Genomic DNA, 20,888 nt, shown 5'->3' with positions numbered 1-20,888 from the left:
TACATGATATGAATAAACAGATTGTGGGGGAAAAGAGATCCCTCCACTGGAGTTTCTGAACTGGAAGTATGTGAAGCTGGGCTCCAAAAGGCCATCTTCCTGGCCATATGAAGAGATCCTATTCTGCAGAATGAAGCCAGATAGAAAAAATGGACAAAGGTAATCCTAAAAGCAACGACTCTCCAACTCTAGCTCCTAAGACCCTGATTCCTGTAGCTCTTTCTTTGATGCTGTGATCTAACATTCTTCCCTGCCACATGGGCTAATAAATTTCCTATTGTTGGAAAAGGGATTCTGTCAACTGCAAATGAGAGTATGGACAATTACAAATGGAAAAGTATTACTGTACTGTTTGTTTTGGGGGTCTGTTGTTTTACAATTTTTAATGTATATCTTCCTTACCAGGCTGTAAACCCCAAAGAGAAGTTCCCTATATCCCTACCACTGTAGCCCAAACATCATAAATTCTAAATGTTTAGCTATGATAAGAACAAGAAGGGTCTTTACTTTGCGATTTTGTAATAAGAGAATACTTTTCTCCCTAGGTCATCATGTCTTAAAACAAATATACAGATAATGACTTTTTATGAGGTAAACACTCTTGTAACCAAGTGATAGCCTCCAAGATGGCCCCCAATGATTCTTGCCTCTTGGTTTTCCACCTCCTTGCACAGTCCCCTTCTACAGTGACCAGGATTGACTGTAACCAATAGGATATTGTGGAAATAAAGGAGAGTGACTTTTTGGTCATAAAAGACACTACAGCTCTTAGATCACTCTAACTCTGGTTAGATTACTCATGCTAAAGAAAGTCAGCTGTCAAGTAGTGAGGACACGTAAGCAGCCCTATAGAAATGTCCACACAGGAAGACCTGAGGCCTCCTGTTCACAACCACTACAAATGGGAGCCACATGATTGAGACATCTTAAAACAGAGCCTTGAGCCCCAAACCTTCAAATGACTCAGCCTGAGTCATCTTCTTAAGAAAGTCTGAGCTAAGAGCACCTGTGTGGCTCAGTCGTTAAGCGTCTGCCTTCGGCTCAGGTCATGATCCCAGAGTCCTGGGATGGAGCCCCGCATCGGGCTCCCTGCTGGGAGCCTGCTTCTTCCTCTCCCACTCCCCCTGCTTGTGCTCCCTCTCTTGCTGGCTGTCTCTATCTCTGTCAAATAAATAAATAAAATCTTAAAAAAAAAAAAAAGTCTGAGCTAAGCTAAACTACTAACAAATTCCTGATCCATAGAAACTGTGAGATAATAAGCGATTATAGTTATTTCAAACTGCTAAACTTTGGGATAACTTATTATACAGTATAAAAGATAACATAATCCATCACCCATGTCACGACCCTTGTCAGCTACCCAGGAGCCCTCTTTGTCCCTGACCAATTGTATCATTTTCTTACTTTTCTTCATAGTTTCACCAGCCATGTGTACTTTTTAAACATTATCATTTTTTCTTATTATAATAAGTTAAAATATGTAAGATTATACATAGCATTTGTGGTAATTCACCCACTGTCTCTAAACTTCAAATTCTTCATTTCTAATAATAGTATTTTTACACATAATGGTTTAGTGCCTACCCAGTATCTCAAACATTTTTAGCCCATTTAATCATTAACAGCTATATAAGGTAGGAATAGTTAGTCCAGTTTTTTAGTTGGAGAAATTAAGACTCAGTATGGCTAAATGACTTTCTCAACAGCACAAAAAATCCAGGTCTCAGTGCTCTTGCTAATGCAAACAGGATTAGATTATTTTTAAGGGACCCATTCAGCTCTAAAGCGTTAGGCAGATCTGAATAGAGGCTCCAGGTTTTTTTTTAAAACTCCCCTTTGTGGGTTACAATATACTTTAGCATCATCCATTCGCATCAAGCATAAAGATAAACTTCCTAAAGCGATAATCCAGGCAGAGATGATAGGTGGCTTGGACCACAGTAACAGCAGTGGAAGTGGTGAGAAGTGGTCGGATTCTGGGTGTATTTTAAAGGTACAGCTAACGAGACTGGCTGATAGATTGGAGGCGGTGTGTCAAAGATTACTCCAAGGCTTTTGGTCTGAATACCTGAAAGAATGGAGTTACCAGTTTTTGAGAGTGGTTAGACGGTAGTAGGTCTGTTTCGGGTGAGGTTTGTTTTGGCAGACAGCGGGCAGGGAGGCGGCAACAGGAATGCTGCTTCATACCTACGGAGAATCCCATTACACATCCGAGGGGAGAGAAGATCTAAGTAGCTGGACATACAGTAGAAACCTAACAAAAAGAAGCCTCAGCCTTCCCCCTTCCCCCCGCATCCCAGGGGCCGATTCCTCCCTTCTCGCGTCCATCCCAACTGCAAGCATCCCGCCGACGCGACGACTCCCGGGTGGGCATGTAGGTGAAGGTGTGATGGGTTAGTCAAAAGAAGCACACGGCCCACCCCTCTTACCATCCTATCTGGCATCTCCACCCCCTTACCTGGCAGCTCTACTCGCCCGGGGCCAGCTTGCGAGAGCACGCGCTGCGCCTGCGCCTACCTACCAGCACTGGACTTCTGAGCCTCAGATCCCACCTGGGTTTCCCAGCGAGCAATCAATTGGAAACCTGTGGCAGGCAAACCTAGGAGGATGTAATTAGTGCGCTTGCGCAAAAACCAGCCTTCCGCGCATGCGCTCTCCTTTCGTTTCCTGCTGGAAGGAGTGCGGGAGGCGGGGCATCCGGGTCGTTTGGCAGATGCTTCTGGCCCCGGAACTCAGCTGTTCGGCCCCTGCCAGACTAGAAGGTGAGGCCGCCCCCCCGTCTACCGTCAAAGCATGCAAGGTGACACGCACACACCCCTGTCTGCCTGTACGTTTTCAGAGGGCTGGAGAGGAAAATCGAGTTTGTAATGAACATTTTCCTTTCACAGTCTCCGGGCTCGGTTCCGGGCCACCGTCACCTGTGGTTGACAGCCCGAGTGGCCCTGGGAAGGCCTGCGGTGGCCTCTTGCATTTCCCCTAGGCCCGGCACTAAGCTACGGTGGTCCTCCGAGTAGCCGGGTTGACCCAGACCTGCAGCGCGCGCGACATCTGCGGGCTGCATTTCCCCTGGCCCTCGGGGTTGCGGCTGAAGCTTCTGCCACGGAGATGTGGCCTCCCTCACCCCATCCCCATAGGAAGGCTTTTGGAGACTTCCAGTGTGACATCTTTATGCTGGGAGTTTTGACGTCCTCCTAGGCCAGGGGAGGGTAAGGGTGCTGTGCACGGAGCAGTGGGCGAGGAAAGAGGAGGATGGATTGTCAGGCCCAGCCAGTGTTTGATCTTGATGGTTAAGTTTTACCATTTATGGAATGAGTTAATGACATGTGTTTTGCTACGCATTTTTCTTCGGGAATAATGCCTTATTTGCTACATATGTATTTTAAGTACGCCCAACGAGGGGCTTGAATCCACGACTCCGAGTTCAAGAGTCACGGGCTCTACTGACTGAGGCAGTTAGGTGTCCCGTTATTTACAAGATTTATTTTAAGTTTCCTTTTACCCTTTTTTCCTTCTTCCTCACCAAACACGACTTTCATTTATGTTTGTATTTGTTTTATGCTGGCCCTTTAGAATTAGGTTCTTGGGTTTTGCCTTAAAGAAATTATGTAAATTTCCCCCAAATGAAATGAGAGGAAAAGCCGTACTTTTAATTTCTTAGTGGTTACATTCATTAAGCTTGACTTTTAACATTAAAAAAATCCTTACAAGTATGTTTTAATTTGTTAAGGTGTGACTTTTAAACTTCAGTAATGGAGCTAGCGCACAGTTTATTGCTAAATGAAGAAGCTTTGGCTCAAATCACTGAAGCAAAGAGACCAGTTTTTATCTTTGAATGGTTGAGATTTCTTGATAAAGTCTTGATTGCTGCCAACAAGGTATGGTATTTTTTTTTTCAGCTGGGTTTACATAATTAAGAGTATGATATGTTCATGATTTGTGAAAAAACAAGCATTATGTGTTGGAAAGGTTTTGGGTCACTTATGGAATTGAGAATGTAACACTGGAATAGGAGTTTTTGTCTGTCCTTTTTCTGTTTTGTCGCAAAACCTGAGTCTCTTTTTAACCTAGTTCTTTGCCCACTTCATGTCTCTGTATGGACAGTTGAATGTGACTGGAGAAAAATATGATTATGTGACTAACGTCATTTTAAATTCGTTTATCTGCAACTTCAAATGGTCCCTCAGTGTTGTCTAGCAATCCCAATATCTTTACTTTTCTCTCTGAGGTGTTATGATACGGTTTTTTTTTTCTTTCAGTTTTCTTCTTCCTGCATAGTCTCTTTTATCCTAGTTGCTTTTCCTTATGTATATATTTTATTTTCTCTTTAAAATTAGATACTTTCCTCAAATATCTGATGATGTTTGGCATCTGTTCAAATTAAAGAATGAGTAGTAAGTTCTCTGGGCACGATGAAGTTCATTAACTGTGCTTCACTGTAGGCTAGTCCTGTTGTTTGAGGAACCCCTGACGCTGGTATCATAGGTTTCTCTTAGCTACTCATTTCCTGGAAGAGACATTTCTACTCTAGTGTCCTAGGGTGTATCACCAGCTGCCTAGTTTCTAGGAGCTGGGGAAGAAGACTAGGGACTTCAACATCCAGTATATAAACTTTCATTTAACCCCCGTCTTCAGTGCGGTTTTCCCAGCCCACGGCTGTGCTTGAGTTCCCTAAGTCCAGAATGGAGGAGAGACGTACGAGTCCTACAGCTTCTAGACTCTCAACCGTTTCCTCTAGCTCTAGGCAGAACTAGAGGGAGAGCAGGAGCGCTCCCTCCTGCTTTTGCAAACAACAACAAAACAATCATGGGCTTTATGGGATTCTGTGTTGTAAGTTGGGTCTCTTCTCAGCTTTCCCTATTGGGGATACCTGGCTTCTATATTTTCTGTTGATTGTTTTCCTGTTTTCTTTGCTCTTGTAGATTTGTGTTTTTTGTTTTTTGTGGGTTTTTTTTTTTTGGTTGCCCTTTAGTATAGTTTTAGTAGCATTTTTGGAGATACAGAGTTAATGCGTGGATTCATTCACAGTCCTTAGCTCAAAATTTCTGTTTTCTCTTAAACCCCTTCTCAGTGAGTATTTTTTGTCTACATTCCACTGAAATGGCTCTTGTCCAGCCATCAGTGATCTCAGATTCTTCCAACCAGTGGTCAGTATTCTTAGTTAACCATCAGCAACTTTTCATATAGTTGATCCTCTACCTTGAAACACTTACTAATTTTTAATTTTGTTGTGAAATTGAAAAATACAAGAGTATATACAAGTATTTATTCTTTCAATGATATCATAATCTGATGATTTTTACTACTGTCTATACAATAATGACTCCCAGATACCCAACTACATCTTTCTCTCTTAAACAGCATCTCAAAATTAACATATTCAAACATATTCAAAGCCAAATTCTTGATTTCCCCATCCCAAATCTGTCCTTTTCCTAGTGCTCATCTTCCGAGGAAATTACCATTTCTTCCTTCTGGTTGCTCAGGTCATAAACCTTAGAGTCATTCTTGACTTCTCTTTCTCAAACTTCACATCATATTCATCAGCAAGTCCTACTGGTTCTTTTTTTTTTTTTTTTTTTTTTTAAAGATTTTTTTTTTTATTTATTCGACAGAGATAGAGACAGCCAGCGAGAGAGGGAACACAAGCAGGGGGAGTGGGAGAGGAAGAAGCAGGCTCATAGCGGAGGAGCCTGATGTGGGGCTCGATCCCAGAACGCCGGGATCACGCCCTGAGCCGAAGGCAGATGCTTAACCGCTGTGCCACCCAGGCGCCCCAGTCCTACTGGTTCTATCCACCATGTATGTCCAGAATTCAATTATTTGTCATCATTGCTGTTGTTCCCACCCTCATCTCTTATCTGGATTTTTATGATAGCTTCCTAAGTGTTCACCATGCTTCCAACCATGTACCTTGTAGAGTATTCTTTGCTCAGTATTCAGAATGTGCCTGTTAAAACATTTTGATCGCGTTCCTCTTGTGCTTCAAATTCCTACTTAGAATGACAGAAAATTCTTACAGTGGTATGTAAGACCGTATATAATCTGGTCCCTTCTACCCTTCTGATTCATCTTCCACGACTTCCTCTCTTTGACTCTGGCTGTCTTGTTGTCCTCAGCTAAGCAAGCTTCCACCTCAGGGCCTTTGCCCTTGTTCCCTTTGCTTGGAATGTTTTTCTCTCAGATGTCTGCATAGCTCACATCTTCACTTCTTTTCAGAGAGGCCTTTTCTTACTAATCTGAACAAAACAGTAAGAGTTCACACTATTCATTTGTTTATTTGGTGAACTCTGTCTTTCCCCACTAGAGTATAAACTCATAAGGGCAGAGACTTTGTCTGTTGTGTTCACTGTTTTATCCCAGTGCCCAGAACAGTGCATGGCATATAATAAGTGCACAGTCAGCATTTCTTGAATGAATGAATGAACTCTCAGTATTGATTACAAGTATATCTGAATTTTTCTTTTTATGCTGTCTATGGCTCTTAAAGTTTCTTTCAGTTTCCTTCAGTTACCTATAACTTATGAACTACTGACTTTGCTTTTACAGGACAGTCTTGCTAGGTTCTAAGACATCAGTTGTCCGTACACCCAATATTTTACATCCTTTGACTGTTGGTTTCATAGTAAGTTAATGTGGAAACTTTTTGGATCTGGACTAGTCACTTTTATTGGTAGCTAACTTTTTGGCATTGGAGTGGAATGAAGGATAAGATTTAATCTAGGAAAGAATGGTTCATTTCTTAACGAACTTTTCCTTACCTTGAAAATTTTCATTTATGGTTTTATGCCTAATGTAATCTAGATTTTAACTGTTAACTGTTATTTTTAATTTTGATTAAAAGGTAACAAAAGCACATATAAGAAAAAAACTGATAATGTTCCGTATTTTTTTTATAACAGACTGATGTAAAGGAAAAGCAGAAAAAACTTGTTGAACAATTAACTGGATTAATAAGTAGTTCACCTGGACCACCTACACGAAAATTGTTAGCTAAAAATCTTGCAGCTCTTTATAGCATTGGAGATACTTTTACGGTTTTTCAAACACTTGATAAATGTAATGACATTATCAGGAATAAAGATGATACTGCAGCATACTTACCAACAAAACTGTAAGTACTTACTTTGATGTTTTGGGTTTTTTAGAGTAACTTATCTTAATAAGGGACTACTGATCATAAAGACTCCCAGGTCAGTGGAACCTGTAGCGTGTGGCTTGACAATGAAAGCTCTAAGTAGTCTGGGGAAGGGGTTCTTTTTCAATCTATGTTTCATCACCACTGGGACTTTTAGCAAACAACAGAGAATTGGTATGGTGTCAGCAGTTTGCACAGAGGTCTTTCGGTAAATTTGGATGGAGAGAATATTCTTGTCTGGGACAGAGAGAGAAGTAAAGAATTTCTAGGTGATGAGATTGAGGCAGGCCTGGGCAAACTAGCCCACAGGCCAAATCCATCCTGCTGCCTATTCTGTAAACAAAGTTCAATTGGACTATAGACATGTCTGTTCATTTAGGTGGTAGCTGCTATCATGTTATAGTGGCAGAATTGAGTAGCTGAGACAGAGACCATTTTGCCTGCAAGCTTGCGGACCTTTAGCTTAAGACCTTACCCAACTCCTGGCCCATACTTGCAGTTTGGGTCAAGGACAGACATTTTCAGAGCAAGTCTTAAGGCTAATGGCTATGGGGTGCATCCTATGAAAGGGTCAAATAAGAAAGCCAACAGTTATAGTACAGTGAGGAGTGTTGTCAAGGAGAAAAATAACTCACCTGTGGCATACGGGGAGAGCAGTGTCAAGGAAGACTTCTCAAAGAAGTGTCAGACAAAGATCAACAACAGGGAAGCCATGGAGGTTAGTCAAATAAGTAGTTAAGATGGGAAGATGGATGTGATAGGCCAGGGATTGGCAAACTTTATGAAAAAGAGCCAGGTAGTAAGTGTTTTTGGCTTTGTGACTATCCATCTCTGTCACGACTACTCACCTCTGCCACAGATTGTGTGTAAATAAAATAGCTGTGTTCCAGTGAAACTTTATTTACTGTTCTTATCCTCTTATATTCCTAATAAGAATACAGTTTGATTAACCATGGTATTTGTTGAGATTATAAATAAACAAGGTGTTTTTGAAAGTTGAGAATTAAGGATTTGTAACCAAAAGTGTCCTGCACCAATACAAATTGATTTCTGAAAATGAGAAAGGTATGAAATTGAATTAGTAACCTGAACAATGACCGGTGAAAACATCATTTCTTATAGGGCTGCAGTGGCTTGTGTTGGAGCATTTTATGAAAAAATGGGGAGAATGTTAGGAAGTGCATTTCCAGAGACAGTGAATAATCTTTTGAAATCTCTGAAAAGTGCAGAGGTAAGTTTTATAACAAATATTATTTAAATGTTTTGCTTGTGGCAGGAGTTAGATGTCAGTAAAAATATATGTTTGCCTTTTTTTTTCTGTCACTGTGGTACTCATACTGCTTAGCAAGAAGGTAATTTAAAATTATTACTTGCAAAAAAATATTACTTGCCCCTTCTTTAATGTATATTACCTTATATTTCAGTGGGAAGGGAAAGAATGCTTTTCCTAGGCAAAAATTGGTTTACCTATTATTTTTTATTTAGCCCTGTGGATATTTTTGCACTGCCATTTTATTTTTGTGCCACAGCTAATGTATTAGTTTTCTAGGGTTGCCTTGGGTAATTAATGACCACAGTGACTTAAAACAACAGAAATTTGTTGTCTCACAATTCCGGAAGCAAAAATCCAAAATCAGGGTGTTGGCAGGGCCGTGCTTCTTGGTAAGACTCCTGGGAAGAATCCTTTCTTGCTTTCTTCACTTCTAGCGGTTGCTGGCAATCCTTGGCGTCCCTTCGTGTTCCTTGATTTGCAGGTGCATTTCTAATTTCTGCCTCTGTTGTTACATGGTGTTCTTCCTGTGCATCTGTGTTCTGCATCCAAATTCTTCTCTTCTTGTAAGGATACTAGTGATTGGATTATGGCCCACTGGAATCGAGTATGACCTTGTCTGTATTTAATTTCTTATTTCCAAATAAAGTCATGTTCACAGGTAATGGGGCTTAAGACTTGAACTAATCTTATTGGAGGACACTATTCAATTCACAGCAGCTAATACTGAGTAAAAATAGTTTTATTTTGTCATGTCAGTTTGGTGTTACTTCTGAAAGTTCCTTATCAACTTGGTGTTCACTAAAACTAGACCAAGGCCTGGACTCTCATAGTCTTAATTCCTTCGTCTCAGAAGGCTGAAGATTTCTTGGACAACACCTCTTCTGGGAACTATTTGTTTATTCATTTATTATAAAACTATGATTGCAGACATACTGTGAGGTAGTAAGCATATAAAGATGAACAAGACATGGTCCCTGACCTCTTAAAAGCTTATAGTCTAGTGGAAGAGATCTGTGTTTGAATGAGTATGCTCTTAGAAAGAACCAAGTACTGTAAGAATATGAAAACAAGTTTGGATTAGTTATCAAAAGATGAAGACTTAGTATAGCTCTGTGACAAGTTTTTAAATGTGTTGAATGGCTCTTCTTTTAAATGGTTTATATTACTTAATTATTCTTTGCTTAACCGTTCACATTCTGAAAGTTTGGACCCTTGAGATGTGATATTGAAGTTTCTGAAATTGTTTTCTTTTTTTTTTTTAATAATTTTTTTATTATGTTAGTCACCATACAGTACATCCCTGGAGAGATAAGGACGTTCCAAGATCGCCAGACACTGAACAATTTCGTAACCATGAAACCAGCCCTACAGGAGATATTAAGAGGGGTTTCTATAAAAGTAAAAAGGCCCCAAGAGTGATACAGAACAGAAAGTTACAATCTATAGAAACAAAGATTTTACAAGCAACATGACATCATTGAAATCATATCTCTCAATAATCACTCTCAATGTGAATGGCCTAAATGCTCCCATAAATGCCACAGGGTTGCAGATTGGATAAAAAGACATGACCCATCCATTTGCTGTCTACAAGAGACTCATCTTGAAACTAAAGATACATCCAGACTGAAAGTGAAGGGATGGAAAACCATTTTTCATGCCAATGGGCCTCAAAAGAAAGCTGGGGTAGCAATTCTCATATCAGACAGATTAGATTTTAAACTAAAGACTGTAGTTAGAGATACAGAAGGACACTATATTCTTAAAGGAGGTATCCAACAAGTGGATATGACAATTATAAATATCTACGCCCCCAACAGGGAAGCAGCTAGATACACAAGCCAACTCTTAGCCAGAATAAAGAGACATATAGATAAAAATACGTTAGTAGTAGGGGACCTCAACACTCCACTATTAGCAATAGACAGATCCCCTAAGCAGAAAATCAACAAAGAAATAAGAGCTTTGAATGATATACTAGACCAGATGGACCTCATAGGTATATATGTAGAACACTACACCCCAGAACAACAGAATACTCATTCTTTCGAATGTACATGGAACATTCTCAAGAATAGACCATGTTCTGGGTCACAAAACAGGTCTCAACTGATACCAAAAGACCGAAATTATTCCCTGCGTATTCTCAGACCACAATGCTTTGAAACTGGAACTCAATCACAAGGAAAAATTTGGAATAAATTCAAACACATGGAAACTAAGAACCATCCTGCTCAAGAATGATTGGATAAACCAGGAAATGAAAAATCAATTTAAACAGTTTATGGAGACCAATGAGAATGAAAACACAACGGTCCAAAACCTATGGGACGCTGCAAAGGCAGTCCTAAGGGGAAAATACATAGCCATCCAAGCCTCACTCAAAAGAATAGAAAAATCTAAAATGCAGTTTTTATATTCTCGCCTCAAGAAGCTGGAACAGGAACAGAAGAATAGGCCTAACCCACTCACAAGAAGGCAGGTGATCAAGATTAGAGCAGAGATCAATGAATTAGAAACCAGGAGCACAGTAGAGCAGATCAACAGAACTAGAAGCTGGTTCTTTGAGAGAATAAAGAAGATCGATAAGCCACTGGCCAGACTTATCCAAAAGAATAGAGAAAGGACCCAAATTAATAAAATTATGAATGAAAAGGGAGAGGTAACAACCAACACCAATGAAATAGGAAGGATCATTAGAAACTTTTATCAATAGCTTTATGCCAATAAATTAAACAACCTGGAAGAAATGGATGCCTTCCTGGAAACCTATAAACTACCAAGACTGAAGCAGGAAGAAATTGATTTTTTAAACAGACGGATTAATTATGAAGAGATTGAAGCAGTGATCAAAAAAAGAGTCCAGGGCCTGACGGATTCCTTGGGGAATTCTACCAAACATTCAAAGAAGAAATAATACCTATTCTCCTGAAGCTGTTTCAAAAAATAGAAACCGAAGGAAAACTACCAAACTCCTTCTATGAGGCCAGTATTACCTTGATCCCCAAACCAGGCAAAGACCCCATCAAAAAGAATTACAGACCGATATCCCTGACGAATATGGATGCCAAAATTCTCGACAAGATCCTAGCTAATAGGATCCAACAGTACATTAAAAGGATTATCCATCAAGACCAAGTGGGATTCATCCCTGGGATGCAAGTGTGGTTCAACATTCGCAAATCTATCAGTGTGATAGATTATATCAACAAGAAAAGAGTCAAGCACCATATGATCCTCTCAATAGATGCAGAAAAAGCATTTGACAAAATACGGCATCCTTTCTTGATTAAAACCCTTCAGAGTGTAGGGATAGAGGGTACATTCCTCAATTTCATAAAAACCATCTATGAAAAGCCTACAGCAAATATCATTCTCAATGGGAAAAGCTGGAAGCCTTTCCCTTAAGATCAGGAACACGACAAGGATGCCCACTCTCACCACTATTATTCAACATAGTACTAGAAGTCCTTGCAACAGCAATCAGACAACAAAAAGGGATAAAAGGTATCCAAATAGGCAAAGAAGAAGTCAAACTGTCTCTCTTCGCAGATGACATGATACTCTATATGGAAAACCCAAAAGAATCCATCCCCAAACTACTACAAGTTATACAGAATTCAGTAATGTGGCGGGATGCAAAATCAATGCTCAGAAATCAGTTGCATTTCTATACATGCACAATGAGACTGAAGAAAGAAATTCGGGAATCCATTCCATTTACAATAGCACCAAAAATCATACGTTATCTCGGAATGAACTTAACCAGAGACGTAAAGGATCTATATTCTAGAAACTACAAATCACTCTTGAAAGACATTGAAGAAGACACAAAAAGATGGGAAAATATTCCATGCTCATGAATCTGAAATTATTTTCATGTTCTCATTAAGTTGTACCTCATGTTGTGGAAACAGTAAAATATGTTTTCTTGTGGTAATCTGATTTCTCAGCAAGACATTATTTAATTGAGGTTAATAATTATTCTTCCCTTTCAGGTACTTTCTAGGATACTTTATTTTATTTTATTTTTCATTACTTACTGTTTACAGTCTAAAGGCAAGACTATGAGACTATGAAGCCCAGAAAACTTTTGTGTTTTGGTATGTTCTTGTTTAAACATGGAACTAGTTTTACAACATAGTTTTTAGTTTTGATTTATGTTCACATCTAGTCTCAAGGACGAAGTGAGATCTTAATGAGCCTACAGAAAGTTCTGAATGGACTGGGAGGTGCAGCAGCGTCCTCTCATCGTGATATTTACAAGAATGCCAGGTCCCTCTTGACTGACAGGTCGATGGCTGTTCGATGTGCAGTTGCCAAGGTTAGTACTTGGCTGATTTATAATGCTATTCCTTCTCCTGCTTCCTCTTAAACAGTGGCTTTTTTTTTTTCTTTTAAAGTTTTAAAATGTGATAACATAGTTTGTGTTCCCATGGATTAGTTTCAATTGGTAGAAGTGTATACAATGGAATCATGTGGTATGTGCTCTCTTTGGTCTGGCTTCTTTTACTCAGCATAATTATCTTGAGATTCATCTATATTGTTAAATGTATCACTGTTCATTTCTTTGCATTGCTGAGTGGTATGTCATTGTGTGGATGTACCACAATTTGTTTATTCCTTCACCTGTTAAGGACATTTGAATTGCTTCCAGTTCAGACTATTAGAAAAAAAGCTCTGAGCATCTATGTACAAGTTTTTGTGTGGACATATGCATTACTATGGGTAAATACCTAGGAGTAGAATAATGGGATTGTATGATAGATTTATGTTTAACTTTTTTAAAAAAATTGCTGAACTATTTTCCAGAGTACTCGTACCATTTTACATTTCCACCAGCAACGTATGAGATTTCTAATTCCTCCACATCCTCATTTGGTATTGTCAGTCTTACTCATTTTGGCCGTTCTAATGGATATGTACTCACATCTCATTGTAGCTTTAGTTTATATTTCCCTAATAACTAATGATGAGCATATTTTCATGTACTCATTACCATCCTTATCTTTGATAAAGAATCTATTAAAATCTTTTGCATGTTGTTTTATTGAGTTGTTTTCTTATTATTGAGTTTTGATAGTATTTATATAGGGTTTTTATATATTTCTTTATCAGATACATGATTTACAAATACTTATTCTCAGCTATGTCCTGTCTTTTCATACTCTAAATAGTGCCTTTCTAAGGGAAAGTAGGGAAGTTTTGAATTTTGTCAAAGTCCAACTTACCACTTTTTATTATATAGACTGTGCTGCTAGTATTGTACCTAAGAAAACTTTTCCTAACTGAAGGTTTCTCTTATGTTTCCTTCTAGAAGTTTTATAGTTTTATACTTAGATATATGATCCATTTTGAGTTAATTTTTAAATATGGTACAAGGTATGAATCAAAGTTCTTTTTTTTTGTGCATGTATATTCACTTGTTCCAGCATCACATTGAAAACGCCATCTTTTCTTCACCTAAATTGCCTTTGCATCTTCTTTGAAAGTTGGTTGTTCATATGCGTATGGGTCTATTTTTGGACTCTGTTATGTTCCATTGATCTATCTTGATGTCCATAACACTGTCTTAATTACTGTACCTTCATAATAAGTCTTGAAACCAGGTAGTGTTAACTTTCCAACTTTGTTCTTTTTCAAAATCGTATCCTAGGCTCTTTGCATTTCCATATGAATTTTAGAATTAATTTATCAATTTCTAGAAGAATATCATGCTGGGATTCTGATTCATGCTGGTATTTTACAATGACTCTATGGATCAATTTGGGAAGAGTTGACATCTTAACAATATTAAATCAACTAACCTTTGAACATGTTGTATCTCTCCATTTATTTAGGTCTTATTTGTTTTCCCTTAGCAGCATTTTGTGGTTTCCATTTATAGGTCTTGGACATCTTTTGTCAGATTTATCCCTAAGTATTTCATATTTTCAATGCAATTTTAAATGATACTGGTTTTTAAAATTTTAAGTTCTAATTGTTCATTGCTAACACAGAAATACAATTGATTTTTGTATATTGATCTTGTATCTGCTAATGTTGTTAAATGACTTATAAGTTCTGTCAGCTCTTTTGATAGATTCCATCAGATGTTCTATATAAACAATCATGTTCAAAAATAAAGACAGTTTTACTTCTTTTCCAATATGAATACCTTTTGCTCTGGCTAAATCCTTCAATACAGTGTTGAATTAAAAACATGAGAGCAAACATGCTTGTCTTATTCAAGATGTTTAAGGAGAAAACGTACAGTCCTTTGCCATTTAGTGTTAACCGTTGGTTTTTCTTGATGACTTTTATCAAGTTGAGGAAGCACCCTTATATTCCTAGCTTGCTAAGAGGTTTTATGAGGAATGGATGTTGGATTTTGTCATGCCTTTTGTTTTATATTTGATTTCTTGTGTTGTTTTTGTTGTTGCTGTTTTCTAATTATATTTACTTTAAGATAATCATAGATTTACATGCAATTATAAGAAGTAATATAGAGATATCTTTATAAACTTTTACCCAGTTCATCCCAATTGTAATATCTTGCAAAAGTATAATACAATATTATAACTAGTATAATAGTGTTGACATTAACATAGTCCATTGATCTTGTTTAGTTTTCCCCAGTTTTTCTTGTATACAAATTCAATTTTAAGATTTATTTATTTATTGGGGTGCCTGGGTGGCACAGCAGTTAAGCATCTGCCTTCGGCTCAGGGCGTGATCCCGGCGTTGTGGGATCGAGCCCCACATCAGGCTCCTCCGCTATGAGCCTGCTTCTTCCTCTCCCACTCCCCTGCTTGTGTTCCCTCTTTCGCTGGCTGTCTCTATCTCTGTCAAATAAATAAATAAAATCTTTTAAAAAAAAAGATTTATTTATTTATTTGAGAGAGAAAGAGAGCGTTCACATGAACGAGCACATGGGGGAAGGGCAGAGGGAAAGAATCTCAAGCAGACTCCCTGATGAGCAAGGAGCTGGTCATGGGGCTCCATCCCACAACATGCCCCAAGATTATGACCTGAGGCAAAACCGAGGGTCAGATGCTTAACCAGCTGAGCTACCCAGGCACCCTTACAAATTGAATTTAAAAAATCAATACTGGGCTACTTAGGTTATCTGTTTCTTCTTTAGTGAGTTGTCTATTTCATTTAAGTTGTCAGATTTATTGGCATAAAGTTGCTTATGATATTCTCTCTGTTCTTTTAATATATATTGAATCTGTAGTGATGTGACTCTCTCATTCCTAATTTTGGTAATTGGTGTCTTTTCTCTTTCCTTTGTCTGGCTAGAGATTTATCAAATTTATTAGTCATCTCAAAGAAGCAGCTTTGGGTTTTATTTCTATTCTTTTTCAGTTTTCTATTTCAGCTCTGTTATCTTTATTATTCTCTTTTCTCCCCTGCTTACTTTGTGCTAAATACGTCATCAGTTTCTTAAGGTACAAGCTGAGGTTATTGATTTGAGATCTTTCTTCTTTCTAATTTAGGAGTTTAGTGTTAAATGTCTTCTCCTAAGTACTGAAAACACTCTGGAGGCTGTAAGCTGGGGCAATTATAGGGTTAAGTTTGTTTTCCATCTCTTAAGGATCGCTATCCTTCATTGCCTGATGTCCAGTGTCTTGAAAACTGTTCTTTCGTATATTTTAATTTTTTGGTTATTTTAGGAGAGAGAGTAAATCTGATTTTCATTACTATATCTCTGGAAGTGGAAGTTCTAGGATGTAATTAATTTACTTTTTTTTTTTTAAATTCCAGTGTCTACTAGAACTACAGAATGAAGCTGTGTTCATGTGGACTGCTGAATTGGAAAATATTGCCACTCACTGCTTTAAGGCTTTGGAAAACTCAAATTATGGGGTTCGAGTGGCAGTGTCTAAACTCTTAGGAACAGTCATGGCTACAGCGTTGATGCCAAAACAAGCAACAGGTATCATTTGCCAATCCCTGATGTAGACTGTAACAGATATTTGAAGGCATATGAAATATATCTAAATGAGTTATTTGTTATAGGCAAGTCACTTGAAAGATTTAAATAGTTAAGTGTCTGTCTGCTTTTTCAGGAAATAGAACTACCCAAATGGCATTTTCCTTGATAAAGACAAGACATTTCTTTATGGTTATAATGTGCAAGATAATATATATCAAGTATAGTGGATATATAAGCAAGTAAGATTTATGAAATGGTTTTGTATAATCTTCAAGGGACTGGAATCTGGTACTTTATATGCTTCCTTACTTTCAATCTCTGATGAGTAGATTCCTTTTATAGTACAGTATTATTTTACTTTTTTTGGAGGGGGGACCATTACTGTAAGCAGAATCAGAGACATTTGTCATGTAACTTCTGTGCCTCACATTTCCATAGAGATGCCTCAGTGAGGGTTGTGAGTGGACCCTGAGGGAGCCCAGCCACAGGTGCTACTGTCCCCACCCCTACTCCAGCTCTATGTAGTAGGAGAATCAGATGTTACAGATTCAAGTCCTAGCTCTTATGTTAATTAGCTTTGAGCTAATTTGAGCTAATAAAACCCTTTGAGCTTTAGTCTCTTTGTCTTCAATCTGCACGATTAGATGATGATGACAGGTAACGTTTATTAAGTGCTATGTGCGAGGCACTGAATTCAGCATATAACTGAATTGTTTTATTTAATCCTCGCAAAAGCCTGATGTACTATAAGTACTGTTACTATTCCCACTTATAAACAAGGAAATTGAGGCTTACAGGGATTGTGTAATTTGTGGTCTAAGTGTTCTGTTAAGTGTCAGAGCTGAAATTTAAACCCAGGCAGCCAAATTCCAAAGTCTACATACTTAATCATGAGCTTTATGGCTCTCCTACAGACTTTTTGTGAGGATTATGTTTGCAGCTGTATGAGAAAGGACTTTCTAAACTATGAAGCTCTCTACAAGAGAATGGCAATTCTGCTGTCCAGTGACATTTTAATCTATTGCTAACTGTTGTCTAGAAAGCATGGACTTGACAAAGTTTCTTTGAGTCTGCTCAGTTGGGAGTGAGGGCTGTGATCCATTAGCAGTGTCTGCTGTGGGTGTGCTTTGCTCTTGTTGTGTTACATGTATCAGGGTTAACATTATTAGAGTATGTTTGGCATAGATTTAGTGAATTGCTTTTAATTTCTAGCTCCTTCCATTTTTCCTAGCATTTTTTGCTTCAAGATTGAATTTACTTTTACAAGTACATTGTAAATTTAAAGACTGTAAGAAAATGAAAGGACCCTATCTTTGTAGTAGTTTAAGGATCCTTGAAAATAATTTCTTGAGTTTTAAGCTAGATTTATTAGAAAATGTTATACAACTAATAACAAAATAGATTACTTATGAATTTACTTTTCTTTTTGAAAGTAATGCGCCAGAACGTGAAGCGAGCGACATTTGATGAAGTCTTAGAACTCATGGCCACAGGATTTCTACGTGGAGGGTCAGGTTTTTTAAAGAGTGGTGGAGAGATGTTAAAAGTCGGAGGGTCTGTTAATCGTGAAGTGAGAGTTGGAGTTACCCAGGTTTGTAATGGATACATATGAAAGAATTCTCACATTGCTGGTGAAATCTCATGGAAGACTCTTAGTACACACAGATTTTTAATATTGTCTGTTTTTTTCCCAAAATATTTATTTTACCAAATGAATGAATTACATTCAAATTCCAAATTACACTTATATGGAAGGATAGATTCTTAATGCCGTGTAAATAAGCGTTTGTCTGCTATATTTATATAAGTATACAACATCTTCCCAGACTTTACTTGGCAGAAAATCAGATGTAAAATAATTCAGTTTTAATTGAAATTGTATTCAGATAGCTTGAGGCATTTAGATTTTAATGTTCTCTAATGACCCTGTAGCTAACCATATTGGTTAATACTTTGATTGGATTTATCATTAATGAGTAATCACCAATGTAATTATGAAACTAATCCTGACTTGGAATTAAAATTGCAAAATAATGATTAAGCAAATAAGGTGTTATGGTTAATGATCTAAGAATAATTAATACATAATAAGATAAAATGTTTCTTTGTGGTCTTAGTCAAAATCACTCCAACTATACATTGTTCCTGAAACAAGTGTAAAGTAGAAGTAAACCATTTTTATCTTACAGTCACAAGCAGGGGTTTCTAGTCGTAGGTCAATGTTTATTTAGGATGTGAGCGTTTTCTTATTCCTATAACCTATTACCTTCCTCATCATTAGGATGAATTCAGCTCTCCTTCCCTCTCTCCCTACTGTCTTTTTGCATTCTTCAGGAAGCTACTAAGAACAGTTTTTAGCCAAAGATACTTCCACCAGTAATTCCTATGCTAGAAGTACTAAAAATGTCTTAAGTATTAAATTTTCTCAACCTGAATCTCAAGTATAATTTTATTTTGCATGCTGTGATCATTTATTTTTGTAGTTGCTTTATCAGTAATATCAATTCTTTTATATAATTTATCTGAAGTTATATCTTTATTTATAGGCATATGTTGTTTTTGTAACTACATTGGGTGGTCAGTGGTTGGAGCGTAGCTTTGCTACATTCTTGTCCCACGTACTTGATCTGGTTTCCCATCCTCGGGCGACGCAAACACATGTAGAGGCTGTTTACTCAAGACGATGTGTCTCCTTTATCCTAAGAGCTACCGTGGGCAGTTTGCTAGGTGAAAAAGCCCAGATTGCAGCTGCCAAAGAAATATGCCAAGCTATTGGAAAACAAATGAAAGCAGTAGGTAAGAATTGGTATCTTGATGTGTGTTGTTGATTTCTTTAGTCATTTAGCTTTATGTTATTATTCTTAATAAGTACTAATCTGATTAGTTCATGTCGTTCTGGACTGTGTTTTAATAGTCACTTTTATTGAGTACTTTTGTTATTAAAACCATGTAATTACAGTGACATAGAATTTTTATGTTGAGAAATCGTTCTTTTTGATAGCTGAGTAATATTCCATTGTATACATGGACCACTGCTTCTTAATCCAGTCATCTCTTGAAGGGCATCTTGGCTCCTTCCACGATTTAGCTATTGTGGACAATGCTGCTATGAACATTGGGGTGCATATGGCCCTTCTCTTCACTACGTCTGTATCTTTGGAGTAAACACCCAGTAGTGCAATGGCTGGGTCATAGGGTAGCTCAATTTTTTAACTTTTTAAGGGACCTCCACACTGTTTTCCAGAGTGGCTGTACCAACTTGGCGATGGGTAGTAAGGAGGGCACATATTGCATGGTGCATTGGGTGTTATACGCAACTAATAAATCATCGAACTTTACATCAAAAATAAATAAATAAATAAAAATTTTTAAAAAAAGAATTTTTAAAGATTTGAGTAGCATGTTTGAAAGGTTAGGTTTTCTGTTTCATTTCTAGTACCTGGTATTGATGTTCTAGCTTTCCTGGTATGCTACAGTATATTGCTTTGCTATCTTTAAGGAACAACCTATTGCAATTTTTTTGCTTGAGCCTTTTGTTTTATAAACACATGTTTGTTTGTTTGTTTGTTTTCCTTTTGTTAATAGGTTTAATATGAAGACTTAGATAGGAACAATTACAGGTGGTTATTAGCCCACTGTAGGATATATAACCTCAGTAATTCAGAATTAAAAGAAATGTGCATTTTATAAATTTTTCAGTTTAACAAGTAGTTATTGAGTATTCGGGATTGCAAAGCAGTAAGTCAGTATTTGAATAATGAGTGAGATAAAAGTTCCTGCCTTCATGGAACTTGTAATCCAATCAGGGAACTAAACAAGGTAAAATATACATTCTGTAGGACACTTCAGTTTTCTTAACATTAATCAGGCAAATTATATTGCCTAATAGTGGTCTTTAGAAATAAGAATTTAATGGGGTGCCTGGGTGGTTCATTCAATTAAGCATCCTACTCTTGATTTCGGCTCAGGTCATGATCTCAGGATTGTGGGATTGAGCCCTACATTGGGCTCTGCACTCAGCGGGGAGTCTGAGATTCTCTCCCTCTGCCCTTCTCCCGTTTGCTTTCTCTCTCTCTGTCAAATAAATAAATAAATAAATCTTAAAAAGAAGAAATAAGAATTTAATGAATAGAGAATAATCAGTAATTTATATTTAAAGAATACATATTAAAAATTTTTTAAATCAGTAAAAGTAAATTCACAAATGGTTATAGTTTTCTTTGTTTATAATAGCTTACTTAGCATACCATTTTTATTTTTTTATTTAAAAATTTTTTATTTAAATTTTAGTTAACATATAGTGCAATATTGGTTTCAGAAGTAGAATTCAGTGATTTATCACTTACATACAACACCTAGTGTTCATCACAACAAGGGCCCTCCTTAATACCTATCACCCCTCAACCCATCCCCCACCCACTATCCTCCATCACCCCTCAGTTTGTTCTGTATCATTAAAAGTCTTATGATTTGTTTCCCTCTCTCCTTTTTTACTCCCTTCCCATGTGTTTATCTGTTTTTTTCTTAAATTCCACATATGAGTGAGATCATATGGTGTTTGT

General features: G+C 37.5%; 2 protein-coding genes across 7 annotated transcripts in view; one reads left to right on the top strand and one right to left on the bottom strand.

The window, feature by feature from the left end:
• Positions 1 to 2,635, bottom strand: part of GPATCH11 (G-patch domain containing 11) — a 9,828-nt gene extending 7,193 nt beyond the window's left edge. Inside the window, exons 1-2 of one of the 6 annotated variants that reach the window (XM_008700230.2) lie at positions 2,522 to 2,635; positions 2,069 to 2,187 (exon numbers count right to left, since the gene is read on the bottom strand). The gene's annotated coding sequence lies outside the window, so the exon portion shown is untranslated. Of the gene's footprint in view, positions 1 to 2,068; positions 2,188 to 2,458 lie in introns of all 6 variants that reach the window. The other 5 variants (XM_040623101.1, XM_008700226.2, XM_008700227.2 and 2 more) reach the window with 5 other exon arrangements.
• Positions 2,636 to 2,695: 60 nt separating this feature from the next.
• Positions 2,696 to 20,888, top strand: part of HEATR5B (HEAT repeat containing 5B) — a 102,369-nt gene continuing 84,176 nt past the window's right edge. The window contains exons 1-8 of the mRNA XM_008700232.2: positions 2,696 to 2,827; positions 3,728 to 3,875; positions 6,900 to 7,111; positions 8,258 to 8,366; positions 12,583 to 12,732; positions 16,155 to 16,326; positions 17,760 to 17,917; positions 18,873 to 19,122. Coding sequence (XP_008698454.1) covers positions 3,750 to 3,875; positions 6,900 to 7,111; positions 8,258 to 8,366; positions 12,583 to 12,732; positions 16,155 to 16,326; positions 17,760 to 17,917; positions 18,873 to 19,122 — 1,177 coding nt within the window. The 5' untranslated portion in view covers positions 2,696 to 2,827; positions 3,728 to 3,749. The remainder of the gene's footprint in view (positions 2,828 to 3,727; positions 3,876 to 6,899; positions 7,112 to 8,257; positions 8,367 to 12,582; positions 12,733 to 16,154; positions 16,327 to 17,759; positions 17,918 to 18,872; positions 19,123 to 20,888) is intronic.

The sequence above is a fragment of the Ursus maritimus genome, unplaced genomic scaffold, assembly GCF_017311325.1.
Source record: "Ursus maritimus isolate PB19 unplaced genomic scaffold, ASM1731132v1 scaffold_6, whole genome shotgun sequence".
Lineage (NCBI taxonomy): Eukaryota > Metazoa > Chordata > Mammalia > Carnivora > Ursidae > Ursus > Ursus maritimus.
The sequence above is the reverse complement of the archived record's forward strand: the minus strand, read 5'-3'. Positions and strand labels throughout refer to the sequence as shown.